At 54.6% G+C, this 13,485-nt stretch overlaps 2 protein-coding genes across 2 annotated transcripts; one reads left to right on the plus strand and one right to left on the minus strand.

Annotated features, from left to right (window-relative positions):
- Positions 1-5,906: 5,906 nt before the first annotated feature.
- Positions 5,907-7,760, minus strand: KVR01_000720 (uncharacterized protein; the record flags this gene model as incomplete). The annotated part of the gene is made up of 5 exons (XM_044792300.1): positions 5,907-6,219; positions 6,281-6,653; positions 6,758-7,403; positions 7,488-7,537; positions 7,679-7,760. 5 exons carry the CDS (start codon positions 7,758-7,760, stop codon positions 6,006-6,008), a joined length of 1,365 nt encoding a protein of 454 aa, XP_044650669.1. The 3' UTR covers positions 5,907-6,005.
- A 3,614-nt stretch (positions 7,761-11,374) lies between these two features.
- On the plus strand, positions 11,375-13,453 carry KVR01_000833 (uncharacterized protein; the record flags this gene model as incomplete). The annotated part of the gene is made up of 1 exon (XM_044792465.1): positions 11,375-13,453. The coding sequence occupies one exon, from the start codon at positions 11,375-11,377 to the stop codon at positions 13,451-13,453; it is 2,079 nt and encodes a 692-aa protein (XP_044650782.1).
- Between the last annotated feature and the right edge of the window lie 32 nt (positions 13,454-13,485).

Genomic DNA, 13,485 nt, shown 5'->3' on the forward strand with positions numbered 1-13,485 from the left:
GGTTAGCAAGTTTGATATGCGCCATACGGTAGATGGCTCGCTCCTCGAGTAGGGGGAATCGCGTGTAAGGGTAGTCAACATCAGGCTTTAGCACCCTTGGGGGTGGTTCGGGCGAGAGTGCACGCTGCTGGTGCTTTTTGCTGGGGGTGTCCTTGTCCGACTTTTTCTTGCCTCCAAAGATCGAACCAAAGAATCCGTCCTTGTCCTTCCTGCCATCGGAGGACTTGCGGCTGCTCTCCTTCTTGCGCTCCTCTTGAAGCTTGTTATCAATGGTGTCCCGGTCCAGGAGCAGACTCTCCCGGCCCTTGGTAACCACGTTCTCGATAGAGCTTTGGAGGACATCCAGGCGAGCGTTCTCGTGTGGCTTCTCGGCTGCTGCCTTGGCCTTGGACTTCTTTGCCTGTTCTTCCCGTTCCCTTTCTTTTTCCTTCTTCTGCTTATCCTCGCTCTTGAACCACTTCCAGCCCTTACTTGACTTGGTCGACTCGCTATCGCTGTCCTTATTCTTCTTCTTTTCCGACTCAGTAAAAGTCGGGATAAAAGTGAGGTTGTCAGTCCGGGTTCCGCTAGGACCGGGTATCGCGGAGGGATGGTTTGTGATATCGTTCATCGTCTGGGTCGGCCCAGGTACATTGTCGAGAGAGATAGGCGACATGCCCTGCCGGCCAGGCGGCGCTTGCCTGTTGGCACGACTCGTCTGCTGCTCTCCAACTCTATCTTGCGGATGCTGCTGCTGAGGCGAGGGCGGCTGGTCCTGAGAACGCTGGACCTGGCTCTGTTGAGAAGAAGACCTCTCCGGGAACTGGTTTGATGACTCTGGCTGCTCTGCCGGCGGCGGAGTCTCGACAATCTCTGGCACTTCTGACTGCTCCGAAAAGCTTCGACCGTGGGACTGATACGAGTCGTCGTCAAAGGCTTGTTCTGTCGGTGGTTCGATCGGCGAAGCTGCTTCTCTTGTGAACCCCTGCTGCCGTTTAACAGACCTTTGTGGCCTTGAGAAGTTTTCCGTCCTCGGAGGCTCGGACTGTACTCGGACGAGGCCGTGTCCGGGGGGTGCGTCGGCCTTGGGCATCGGCGGCACACCTTCGTCCTGGCTGTCTGCTTGTCTGTGGGCCATGCGTTTGGAAAAAGGGGCGCGATCGTTGCGCATGCTGCCGCTTTTTCGATACTGTGTCCGGGTCGAGCGTCGCAGGCCCATCCCAGGCGCGACTGGTAAGATGGGCATATCACCGGCACCCGTCCCCTCGGACGTTTCCTGCGCCAGCTTCTGCACAGCTGCCGCAGGATCGCTGACGAGCTCGTCCAGGCTCAGCTCCGGGGTGGCGTAGCCTTCGACCGACCTCTGGCGTACAAGCCTCTCAGACCCGTCCACATAGCCGTCACCTCCACGACCACCAGAATTGTCAATCTGCCTGGACAGCTTGGATTTTGTCCGCCTCAAGCTCGACGAGTTGTTCCGCTGCAGGCCGTCTCCAGACCCCATGACGGACTCCCCAGATCTTCTCTTCATAGAGTTGACCCTCCTCTCCAGAAAGTTCTTGAATTGGTCCGGCGCCAGCTCGGGGTGTACGTTGGCGGGGACCCATAGCAGCCTCGAAGGATCGGCCTCGTCGTCGTCGCCGGATGGCGCTATGGCAGGGATGGGGACTATGCCCTGGAAGGGCATCAGGTCAGGGTCACTCGAATGGCCGACGTCCATAGACATGCGACGCAAGGCCTGCAGGTTGCTGAGCTCCTGGGCGATGTCGTTTGGGTTGTCGATGTTGGTCATGGGCATGGAAGACTCGGCTGCCTGCATATCGCGCAAGGACGGGGTAGGAGACATTGGGGACATTGTGCCGCCCGGCGAGGGGGGCCCGGTGTCTTGTGGTGGGCCTCGCTGAATCGGCATTGTCAGCTGAGACAGGGTTGGAGCCGGGCTGCCATCGTAGGAGCCCACGTGCGTGTTGTCCGAGATAGATCGTTGAAGTGGCTGCCTCGAGTCCTGGGCGCCGCCCGGGTTCTTGGCGGCATCTGGCAGCTGCTCATCGCCGTATGAGAGGAAGCTCAAGGGGCGACTCTTGCGGTGCTCCCGGGTGTCGACGTCGGAGTCGTCGTCAGAGCCGTACAAGGTGCCTATTGCCTCGGTGACATGGTGGCTCGGGTCAGATATCGAAAGTGTGTTGGCATGGCCACGTCGTGCTGCAAAGCTGGCGCCAACTTCGCGGGGCCTAGATGAGGTCTGCTTAGGTGAACAACATGTGTCAGTCAGCTGGGTCCTCATGGTGACAGTTGTGGACGTTTCCCGTCCAAGGAGCCCCGGGTTTGGCAGACAGCCTGACCCGTCTTCCGGGGCAGGACTTTCGGGGCGGCCGCCGTGGGAGCAAGATCAGGTTCCTCGATGCGGGCCGGTGCCGTGCTTCGTGCTTCGCGCTTCGTGCTTCGTGCTTCGAGTTCGGGGACAGGGGGGCTGTAGTACGCACCATCATCTGGGGTCGAGGAGAGGCCTCGATCAGGCCCGTTCGTAAGGCAGCAGATCCCAAATCCCACCCGACGCTCCTGCGGTTGCTCTGTGGCGGTTTGAGGTGGGCAGGGCAGCCTGGGGTGAGGGAGAGAGTGCCGCCGAGGACTTGGTGGGATGGGTGGCGACTTCTCAAAGAGGAAGGCGGCCGTGTCGGTCAGACGTGTCGAGGCCAGTGTCGAGGGCGAGGGCGAGAGCGAGGTCGAGGACGAGGTCAAGGTCGAGTTCGAGGTCGAAGGTGAGCCAGCCGACACGGGCAGGGCAGGGCAGGGCAGGGCAGGGCAGGGCAGGACAGTCGAGTGCCGTCTGGTTGAAGCGACGTTATAGGGTACGATTCAGGAGAAGAACAATTGAGTGGACCTAACCGGGCTGCCGGCGTGTCTCGTCGCATCGGATTCGGGCTCTAGTGGAGGGGCGTAATGGACGATTTAAGCGGTATGGGCTTGGGCTCCGGGCTTGGGCTAGGAAGAGTGGACCAGGGGTCTTCCTTCACCACCTGTTCGGCGTCGAGGGGGCGCGCGAGCCAGCAGAACAACAAGGCGACGGTGACGGTGGTGATGACGCCGGGTCTGGTGCAGAGCTGGTGCAAAGCTGGCGCAAAGCTGGTGCGAGAATTATTATTACTGGCTCTGTACTCTGTACTCTGTACTGGCTTACTGGCCGCTGGTGCGTGGGCGAACAAAGAGCTGGGCTGTCAGGATTGACGCTGCCGTCCTCTTGTTGCTGGAACAGACCAACGTCGAACGTCGTATTCAGTGCGTTGGTCGCGGCAAATAGTGGTGCTGCGCAGGTGTCATGACCATGACTTTGTGGTGGATGGATCTCGACCCCATTTGGTCTGGAAGCCTTGCTCTTCTTCCATCCGCCTCTGTTCTGTCCTGAAAGGGGGAGGGGGGGCCCATCACCCACCCGCCTGGTTGCCAAACGGGGGACCGCAGCAGGGGGGAAGACTGTCTACCCAGGTAGGTACCCTGACCTACCTGCCTGCCTGACCACCTACAGAGGTACTTACTGTACCTGGGCAGGTAGGCAGGTAGGCAGGTGGGTTTGGCGCTTCTGGGTGCTGGGCACCCGTGTCCCACCACCCCTGGAGGCCCCCCCTTCTCCTCACAGGACCCAGAGACAGTTCAGCCGTTCTCCAGAGGCGCCAGAAACGGTGCACTTGCACTAAGAATAATAAGGCAACATTGGAGTGGCTGCATTAGCGCCCTTGGGATCATCACGTGCGGCGCTTTAATGCTGTCCCCATCCATGGTGAGCGGTTTTGATTGATTCTTCTCAACCAGAGCCCCTCCTCCTTTGTGCCGGGCGGCAGCCTCCTGCAGTCAGAGGGAGGGACTAGCAGGAGATAAGAGGGTGAGAAATGCTTACTTGGTACTCAAGTACGTACCTACCTAGGTAGGTGCTTGTGTACCTAAGTACCAAGGTATCTAGGTGGCTGGCATGAGGCCGTGGTCCGCCATGCTGTAGCGCTTCCAGCGCGCATTGTTGACAGCACTGCACAGCATCTATGCATTTGCATGGCATGGCATCACATTACCCACCTGGGCAGCTAGGTACTAAGTATCCATATGTACTTGAGCCTCTGCGCCTAAACTCACCCTGGCCATGCCAAGATTACGGCGGCCCCATCCTCCAAATTCAAACATCAAAGCGGCCTGGGACCAGCTTTCGCCTCGGCGTGGCTGTGCCTCTTGTTGAAGTGACGTATTAGCCTGCCATCATCCTAGCGGGAATGGCTTGCAGCATTGCTATGGTCTTGTCGCGCTACGTCTCAAAAAAAAAAATTGGACAACCTTCTTTAAATTTAGAGTGTATACCATTAGCCCCAGCACTTAGATACAGTCAAGACTGTCTCGTCTCTTACTCAAGTAGGTCTAAGCGCATGTTTACTGTGAGCACGTACTGCGCGAGTCTGTTCTGTATAAAACCAGAACAACAAAAATTTCATGCGCTGTGCTGTGCCACATCCATTCACAAGTCAGCCTCGAGACATCTACATAGCAAAGACACACTTACACCAATATGCCGTAGTTACGGCCCTGCGACAATCTCAGTCTTTCCAATCTGTAGTAACAGCTTTTCGCTCTGAACAAGTCGAGTACGACATGATTGCAACTGGCCCCAATAGCCTTTGACATTCAGCCATCAATGATTTGGACTGAGCCACTGCACCCTGGTTCAATGTTGCAACAATGTCACGGCTCCACCTGCCCCTTCGCTGACACAGACTTATGGCACTGCACAACAATCACGCTCGCCCTTGCGTATCATAGCCCACCGTCTAGGGACAGTTTGCTCACATGTAGTGCAATCACTTCCCGTTGCGGCCCTGCTCTGGGTGCCACGGCATGGGCTACATATGTAGGAAGACGTGCCCAGCCGGCTCCGTGGAAGACGGATGCCGAAATGCAAAGTCTTATTGGTGTTGAGTGTTGTGGGTGTTTTGGGCCTCCTGTGTGTTCTCGCCCAGTACACAGCTATAAAAGAGCAGAAACGCACAATGTTCACTTTTTTGGGGGCGGGGCGAGGGGGGCAATTACTACAGAACTCATTCAAGCAAAGAAACATACCTAGGTATGCCTGGTTCTAGCGGGACTGGTTTTGAACAGTCCTTTTCGACTCAGTCGTAAACCACAGTAAATTCTCAGAGTTCCGAACACAACCACACAGTGGACAGTATCATTGCTGCCAGGTGGATGGAAGAGAGGTCCAAATTAGACAAGCACGGACAAGTACACAGTCGAATTGTTTCCTAGCGCAGACCGGAGTGAAATAGCTCCTGGTCTAGCATTGCCACCAGTTTGATGCAAATAACTGCCCAGGTGTTTGGATTGCTTTGGGAGTCCAAGGTACCTACCTAGGTAGGTAGTTAGGTGACTCAAGCACCTACTCCAGTGCGGACTATGGAGCAGTCCCAATATTGATTGGAATCATGTCCACGTCAAATTCTGGAGAGCCAGTGCTCTCTCAAATTCTGAGGCAATCGAATATGTGCTTGCCTGCCCATGTGAATTCGGCGTGGTTAATTCCATAGCTTGCTGCTGGATCTAATCAGTCTTGGACCAGGGAGAACGTGGGATCAAATATACTTAACTACCTAGGTACCTAGGTACCTAGATAAATAATCAATTTTCCACAGTGCTGGCCCAGAAAAACGACAATTTGTGCTCTTTGTCAAATTTATGCTAGTCACTGCAAGTTGAATCAACAGGGCCTACAATACACTCGGTTCAGAAAACGTTCGAGCCCAGATTCTCTTACTGTCCCCTCGTGAGTGGACGGACAATGACGCTGAACCCTCTAGGCATACTAATCAGAAGTGGAACTGTGGCTGAAAGGCGGACTGCCATCTCGGCGCAGGCGACGTTACCTAGATACATATGTGAATCTAAAACCTTGGGGGGAAATACAACACCCAAACTATCTCCAATTTTATGAACCAATCCCGAGTGTACTAATCCATGTTTTGCATGTGCTGCATTGGCTCTTCTGAGATGACAACTTACTGCAGCGTGATAGCGCCACCGGCTGAGTCTTCCATGAAAATACCCGCAAAGGCCATGCCCTCATCAATGCCCGCAGCCTGCTGCCCCTGCGCGTCCGCCAATTTGAGAAGCGCAAAGTGGTACTCGCCATTACCCGTGTTGTCGTTGGCGACAGCCTCGGAAACCTGTGCGAGAGGGGTCTGTCCGGTGCTGTGGAAGACTTGCATGGTGCTGTTGCAAACGCGTCAGTTTCGTTCATGTATGTCTTTTTAAACACGGCACAAAGGCTTACTTCTGGTCAAAGTCCAAGGTCACGGCAAAGTTTTGCAGGTCCGCCGAGAAAGGGGCAACAAACATCTCCTGAATGGCGTCCCCAGAGCGGCCAAGGACGACGATGTTCTCTCCGGTCAGGCTCGGGCTGGTGGTGCCAGTGCCGACGCGCACGTCAAAGATGCGGCTCTCAAAGTCTGCAGTCTCAAGGAATGCCAGCTGGTACTCGTTGGTAGTGAGAGCGAGAGGCTTGGCGGGATCTTGCTGGAGTGAGAAGTGCATCGTCTTCACGCCGGTAGTGGAGACGTTGTTCAGAGTCGAGGCAATGCTGGGAAGCAGGTCGGCACGTCGGAACTGGTCTTGAGGGGCCTGGCCCTCGGGCACGAAGATGGACTCTAGAGTTGACGTTAGTCCTGCTACGAATCCTGTGGTGCTGTATTCTAGAATATCCCAAAACATGAAAGACGGGGATCCATATTGGGTGAAAGTTGATGCTTACGGTCGTTGATGTTGATCTGGAACGCCTTGGTGTTGCCCGCCGCGTCGAAGATTGACGGCTGGATATCCGGGAAGGTAATCACATCGCTGAAGTTCAGCCCGTCACCCTTGACAACTGCCGACTTGAACGGGGACGCCAGCACGTTGAAGTTCTCTGGGACGGCATCCTGCGCGATACGGCCGTCAGGGAGTACGGCTGCGCCTCCAGCTGCGGCACCAGCTGCGGCACCAGCTGCGGCACCGGCTGTGGCATTCTTTTGTCCTGCTGCTTGTCCGGCCGCTGCGTTGCACTCAGCCGCTGCTTGGTCGCCGGCTCCCTGTCCCTTATTTTCCTTGGCTTGGTCACCACCAGCAGCGTTGGCGCCACCAGCGGCAGCCGCGCTGTCATTGTTCTTATTGCCAGCAGCCCCAGCACCGGCCTGGGCGTCCTGGGCACCTGCAGCAGCGGTCTGGGCAGCCTGGGAACACTCCTGGCGCTGAGCATCACAGTCCGCGACAGTGATGCTGGCATCAGCACCTGAGTTGGCCGCCTCGGCGCACGCGTTCTTTTGGATGGAGCATGAGCGGTCAAGAGCGCCTCCAGCAGCCTTGAACGTGTCTTTGACTCCGTCCACCACGAACGGTCTGTCACCGCCGACGTTGGTGACCTAGAAGATCCAAAATTAGCCCGTGAACGAGAACCGAATTGCCTCGGTGACTATGCCCTCCAGACGGGGTCAGAAGCAGCTTACGGCAGGGGCAGTCGCTCCTCCAACATTGCCAGTGAATGTTTGGAGGTTGCCTATTTATATATATGTCAGACTAGAACCTTCACACAAATCCAGACCACTTGAGCACCACTACTTCCTAAAACATGGTCCAAGGCAACCACGGCGTCCATGGAACTTCTTATCATATTGGAATCCCAGCGATAGTCACATACCTGCAGCGGCCTGGCGCTTGTTCAGTGGACCAGCATTGGCCGTGATGGCCATGAAAGCGCAAATGATGGCGTTAGTCCTCATCTTGTCGAAAGAGGGTTGATCGAAAATATCGATTAAACAGGAAAGACTGTCTGATTGGAAAAGAATAAACAATTATTTTAGAAAAGAATGTATGTGCCTGCACCTGGAAAGAATGTGGAGTGAATCTCGCTGTGATGATAATGATGGAAGGAGTGCAACCTGATCTTTATGTGTATTAGATAGGCCCAGCACTGTTATATATATACAATTTCGAGTGCATGCGGAATCTGTTGTCGGCCTATGTGATGTCTCCGAAGTGCCATCCTAAATCTTGAACCCCATCCGCTCGCCAGACTCCGGATGAGGAAATCGATATTGACTTCAAGTCGTGGTTTCGTCGTTGTCTGAAGTGACGTCTGATGTCTGCCGAATCAGTACTCAGGGGTCGAAGGGGCTGCCCTGCTGAAGCTAGAATTGCCAAGATCACCATCAGGCAAATCCGAAAATCATAGTTGGGGCGTACTCACATAATCGCACATGGGAGACATGGGTCAGGGCTCAAGGTAGGCCGACATAGTCTAGCATCACCGTTGCTATCCATAATTACCTATCCAGAGCCGTAAATATTCCTCTATGGCTTGGCTGTTTGAGGTGGGCTAATGGAGCTGTTCAGGGGTCACTCTAGAACCACATCATAAGATAGCTGAGTCGAGGCTCAATTAGAAAATTTGACTGATCTTTTCAAATTCTTCGTGGAACTTGGACCCAATGTGAAATATTGATGGACAACGCATCAACGGCATATTGGCCTGAGAAAATGCGACTGGATGCACCCGAGAGAATGGGCGCTCGGCCTGAGGGGCCAATCACCGCTCTAGGTATACATTTGCAGCACTTGAGCCCTATGCCCTAATGACTGAAGATGTCTTGGGACGACCAGACCCGAAAGTAAGGTTCCCCCAAATCGGCTCTGGGATCACGGAATTAGAAACGCTACTCCTGAGGTTGCCCGGGTCGATGAGACGACATGGTCAATGCAGGGGGTCCTGGACGCAGAGTCAGTCTTCTCACGTTTCCAGTTTCGAAGCTTCAAAGGCACCCGAAAGCCCGCAGCAAATTCCCATCGTATCCGTGAATAGTCGCGGCCGTGAAGAGGTTACCGCATACCGTTGAGCTCATAATTCTTGGAAAGGATGATCACGGAAAGACAAATGGGCCACCCACACCACCTACTTGGTAACATAGGCGGCCGAGATTCCGACCGACTTTAACACCCCCCTACTAGATTTAAATAAATTTTTATAGCCCTAACCCTAAAGGATAAAGTAGACTACTAATTTTTAAAATTTCTTCTTTTTTAAAAAAAATTTACTAGGACTTTAAGTATTTATAATAATATAAAGGAATTATATACTTTTTAAATATATATAAAGTAAGAATAAAACTATTAACTAATTCTACTACTATAATAAAGTATTAAACACTACTTTAAATTGGATATTTTGCTGCTATTCCGTCCATGTCCGAAGCTATACACGGTGCCATCATGTAGTGGTGAATGCTTAAGGCCCAGCGTTTGCATTTATAGTTGACGGTCGGAATCGGGGGTTGGTCGGAATCGGGTCGGCCCACGTCGCACTTAGAAAATGTTATTCTGCCCCCGAGGTCTGGTGGGATGCTCCTCGGGAGGCCGACAGCGATCACTCTGCCCGGATAGGCCGGACCAGTTGAGCAACTCAGGCGTCTCGTCGATCCCAGCGTTGGCAGTGCTCAGACCCTGACACTCGAGTCCTAGGGGTCATATGACTATCATAAGCAACGTTCGGATGAGAAAAAGAAGAGCAACGGGGATACCGAACGTGCCTGCCTGGGTATCCTTGCTGCCTTTTGAATATCAATGTACTGATCCTCAAGTATCATGGATGACTAGCGACTGCATCTGCTTAACGTACTGACTGTTTGCTCCTGGGAATTACTCCTGGACTGAAACTGAACTACTATGTATTTCAAGAATTACATGGTTCCATACACAGCGTGATTTTCAACGCAATACCCGATCCCAGTATAGCGTTACATGGCGTATTGCAGCATCATTGGATATGAATACAGAGCTTACATTAATATTCTAAGTCATAGTGTTCTGGGAGAGACAGCACCAGCAGGCAACTTGTGTGCAGCCGGCCAGGCCCTCACTGCCATGGCGATTGGGAGATTCAGAAATCACATATCTCACGTCGACATATGCTTCATGCTCTTTGTCACACTCAGGGACCGGCACGGATACGATCCGGTAATAATGAAGGATTGCGGTGTACGCTTCATGCTATTGGTATTATGCAACACCCTGTTCGCAAGCGAACTTGCAGAGTTAGGTCTGGGGACGAAAGCGGTCATGGAACAAAACAAAAGATGTTACCAGGAGAAAAGTGCGCCTGAGGAAAGTCAGCGTAAGGTTGCCTTCTGTCCCGCGGCTGGATTGCATGCGTGCTAAACACAGCCGGGACAGAAATATGAGAAATATGTGCAGGTTCTACACGAAACCAAGATTTGGAGATGGGTGTTGTAACCTCCTCGGCGGTTCCAGATTCACGGGTCTGCCCAGGTGATCAACTGGCGGGAGTTCATCCAGTCGAGAGTTTGCACGGTGACTCTTAAGGTTGGGGTATAGTGGCACGGATGATCGACCGAGTCCCATACTTGAGACGAGTTTCTTTTCAAGGATTTTGCCTCTTCTCTTCGCGAACCTTGGAGCCAGGCAGATCCATCTAGACAATCCACGGCACAATGCAACGCTTCTTTGTCCGTGTCCCGTTCGCGAGGAGCATGACCTAGCGCAGGAACGTGTGCTGTTCGCCTGCGTGAAAGGTTTCCCGGTGTTCGGTCATGGCCGAGGTTTACGCGGTACTTGAACTCAATATTCTACTAAAACGGAATTCCGTTGTGTGATCGGCAGATCTTGACGTGAATTCCCCCCTTGCCGAAATGCAGTCAAGTCGATTAGAGCATGATTCATTCTATGCAAGCTACCTCCTGGAGTGCGACAGGCTTGAGATATTTCAGGTTCTACTTACAGGAACCATCAGCAGGTCACTTTTTGTACATATACTGAGGCAACGTTGTGGAGAGGCTTCACATATGAGTAAGACTGAAATATCCTTGGCTGAAAACATACGCGTTAATCTTAGGCGGTCTATGATGACCTAGCCCATCCCTACCATTAGAGTGGACTAGTCAGTGCCTACCCAGTCTCGGCACAATTGAAGCGAGCTTGTCGCCCCCGCTGGGCATATCCCCGCGCTTTTCAGGGGTCTTCCCCAGCTTCCCCGGACTGGTTACTTAAGTACTCTCGCCCGAACGAACCGCTCCAGCGCTCGTGAAGAGGGTCCCCAGTGCCGTCACCCATGTAGCCCTTGCCGAATGAATATGACGAAAACCATCTTCTCTGATTTCCGAATTTGCCAGTGAATCTCGGTGCCCAAAATGTACCGAGCTACGCGGAAACCAACGCCAAATTTGGCCGCCAGAACGGTCATTGGGCGCTGGCCCTTGCTCCCTTGCCGACGTTGAGGTTCACCGACATGGTATAACACAACAGGAGACTACTGGGCACGGAGTGTGGGATGCAACCTGCCATGCCCATTATGCTCCTAAACTCCAGCGCCTCGAAGTTCAACATGATGGCCCTGACCGTGCTCCTTGGCCTCCTGGTCTCTAGTGCTCTCGGCCAGTCGTGCTGGAGGGACACCACCTGCAGCACCATCTCCGAAGCTGCGTTTCCGGGCGAATGGGATGTCAACAACTACGCGCCAGAGTCAAGGACCGTCTCTCCCAGTTCTGTCCTGTCGGCCGCCGATGGGGTCATCATATCGTCCTGGAATGGGTCGGCACACCTGGCCACCAACGGGTCCAAACTTATCTTTGACTTCGGCAAGGAGGTCGGCGGCATCGTCACGCTCAAGTACACTTCTTCAGGGGCAAGCAGTGGTGCGGTGGGGCTGGCCTTTTCGGAGGCCAAGAACTGGATAGGAGAGTGGTCAGACGCTTCCAATGGCAAGTTCGTTGGTCCGGATGGAGCAATTTACTCCAACTTCACCGGCACGGAGACCATCACTTATACGATGCCCGACGAGAAGATCCGAGGAGGCTTTCGGTACCTGACTCTGTTCCTGATATCCGAGTCCGCATCGGTAGATGTATCCTCCATAGAGCTCGAGATCGGGTTCCAGCCGACATGGTCAAACCTCAGGGCATACCAGGGCTACTTCCACAGCTCCGATGACCTCTTGAATAAGATCTGGTATAGCGGAGCGTACACGCTTCAGACCAACGCCGTGCCCGTCAACACTGGGCGCTGGGTCCCATTCGTCAACACAAGCTGGGTCAACAACGGGACCCTGGGCCCAGGAGACACAATCATCGTCGATGGGGCAAAGCGCGATCGCGCGGTCTGGCCTGGCGACATGGGAATCGCCGTGCCGTCGACCTTCGTGAGTGTAGGCGACCTCGACAGCGTGCGCAACGCGCTGCAGGTCATGTACGACTATCAGAACAAGGACGGCTCGTTCCCCGAGGCAGGCCCGCCTCTGCTCCAGCAGGGCAGTGATACATATCACATGTGGACTATGATCGGGACGTACAATTACGTGCTGTACACCAACGACACGGACTTCCTCGCGCGCAACTGGGACGGCTACCTCGCCGCGATGAACTACATTTACGCCAAGGTGCAGCCCTCACCGTCGGGCCTGCTCAACGTCACTGGCACCCGTGACTGGGCGCGCTGGCAGACGGGCTTCAACATGTCGTCGGCGCAGATGATCCTGTATCGGACGCTCACCACGGGTGCAGACCTGGCAGCCTGGCAAGGGGAAGGCAGCAGCGACATTGGCAGCACAACAACCGACCTCACGGCTCTTTGGACCCAGCGCGCGGCGGCATTGCAGAACGCCACCCTGGCGCACTGCTTCGACGAAGGCTACGGGGCCTTTAGGGACAATGCGACGGCGACGGCATTGCACCCACAAGACGCGAACGCCATGGCGGTGCTATTTGGGGTCGTCGGCGCCAACACTTCCACGGCACGGTCCATCTCGTCGCGCCTGACGGACAACTGGACGCCCATCGGTGCCGAGGCCCCGGAGCTCCCCGGAAACATCAGCCCGTTCATCTCGTCGTTCGAGATACAGGCGCACCTGGCGGCCGGTGAGACCCAGCGTGCCTTGGATCTCATCCGGACGAGCTGGGGATGGTACCTCGATAATACCAACGGTACGCAGAGCACCGTCGTCGAGGGTTACCTTGTCAATGGCACGTTTGGCTACCGGTGGAGCCGAGGGTACGGAAACGATTTCAGCTATGTCTCGCATGCGCACGGGTGGTCGTCTGGCCCTACCAGTGCGTTGACCGAGTTTGTCCTGGGACTGACCGTTACCGCGCGCGTGGGGAGTGCGTGGTCTTTTGCGCCGCAGTTTGGTGGGCTGAGCTTTGCCGAGGGCGGTTTTATGACGGCCCTGGGCAAATTCAAAGCTCGCTGGGACGTTGCGGAGGAGGGCGCGTATAATGCCAGTGTGAGCACGCCTGTTGGAACAGCGGGGAGCTTGATTTTGCCGGTCGTACAGCAGGGGAGTAAGCCTTCCGTGATGGTGGACGGCAGAGCAGTCGAGCCTATTTGGTATAGGAAAACGGGCGTGGTGTTCGACACTGTTCTAGTTGAGGGCGTTGAGGGAGGGGATCACGTTATTGTGGTGAGCTGAGTGCCTACCGCTTACCTTCTCCGCTCACATCC

Source organism: Diaporthe batatas, assembly GCF_019321695.1.
Source record: "Diaporthe batatas strain CRI 302-4 chromosome Unknown Contig00001, whole genome shotgun sequence".
In the NCBI taxonomy this organism is placed as follows: domain Eukaryota; kingdom Fungi; phylum Ascomycota; class Sordariomycetes; order Diaporthales; family Diaporthaceae; genus Diaporthe; species Diaporthe batatas.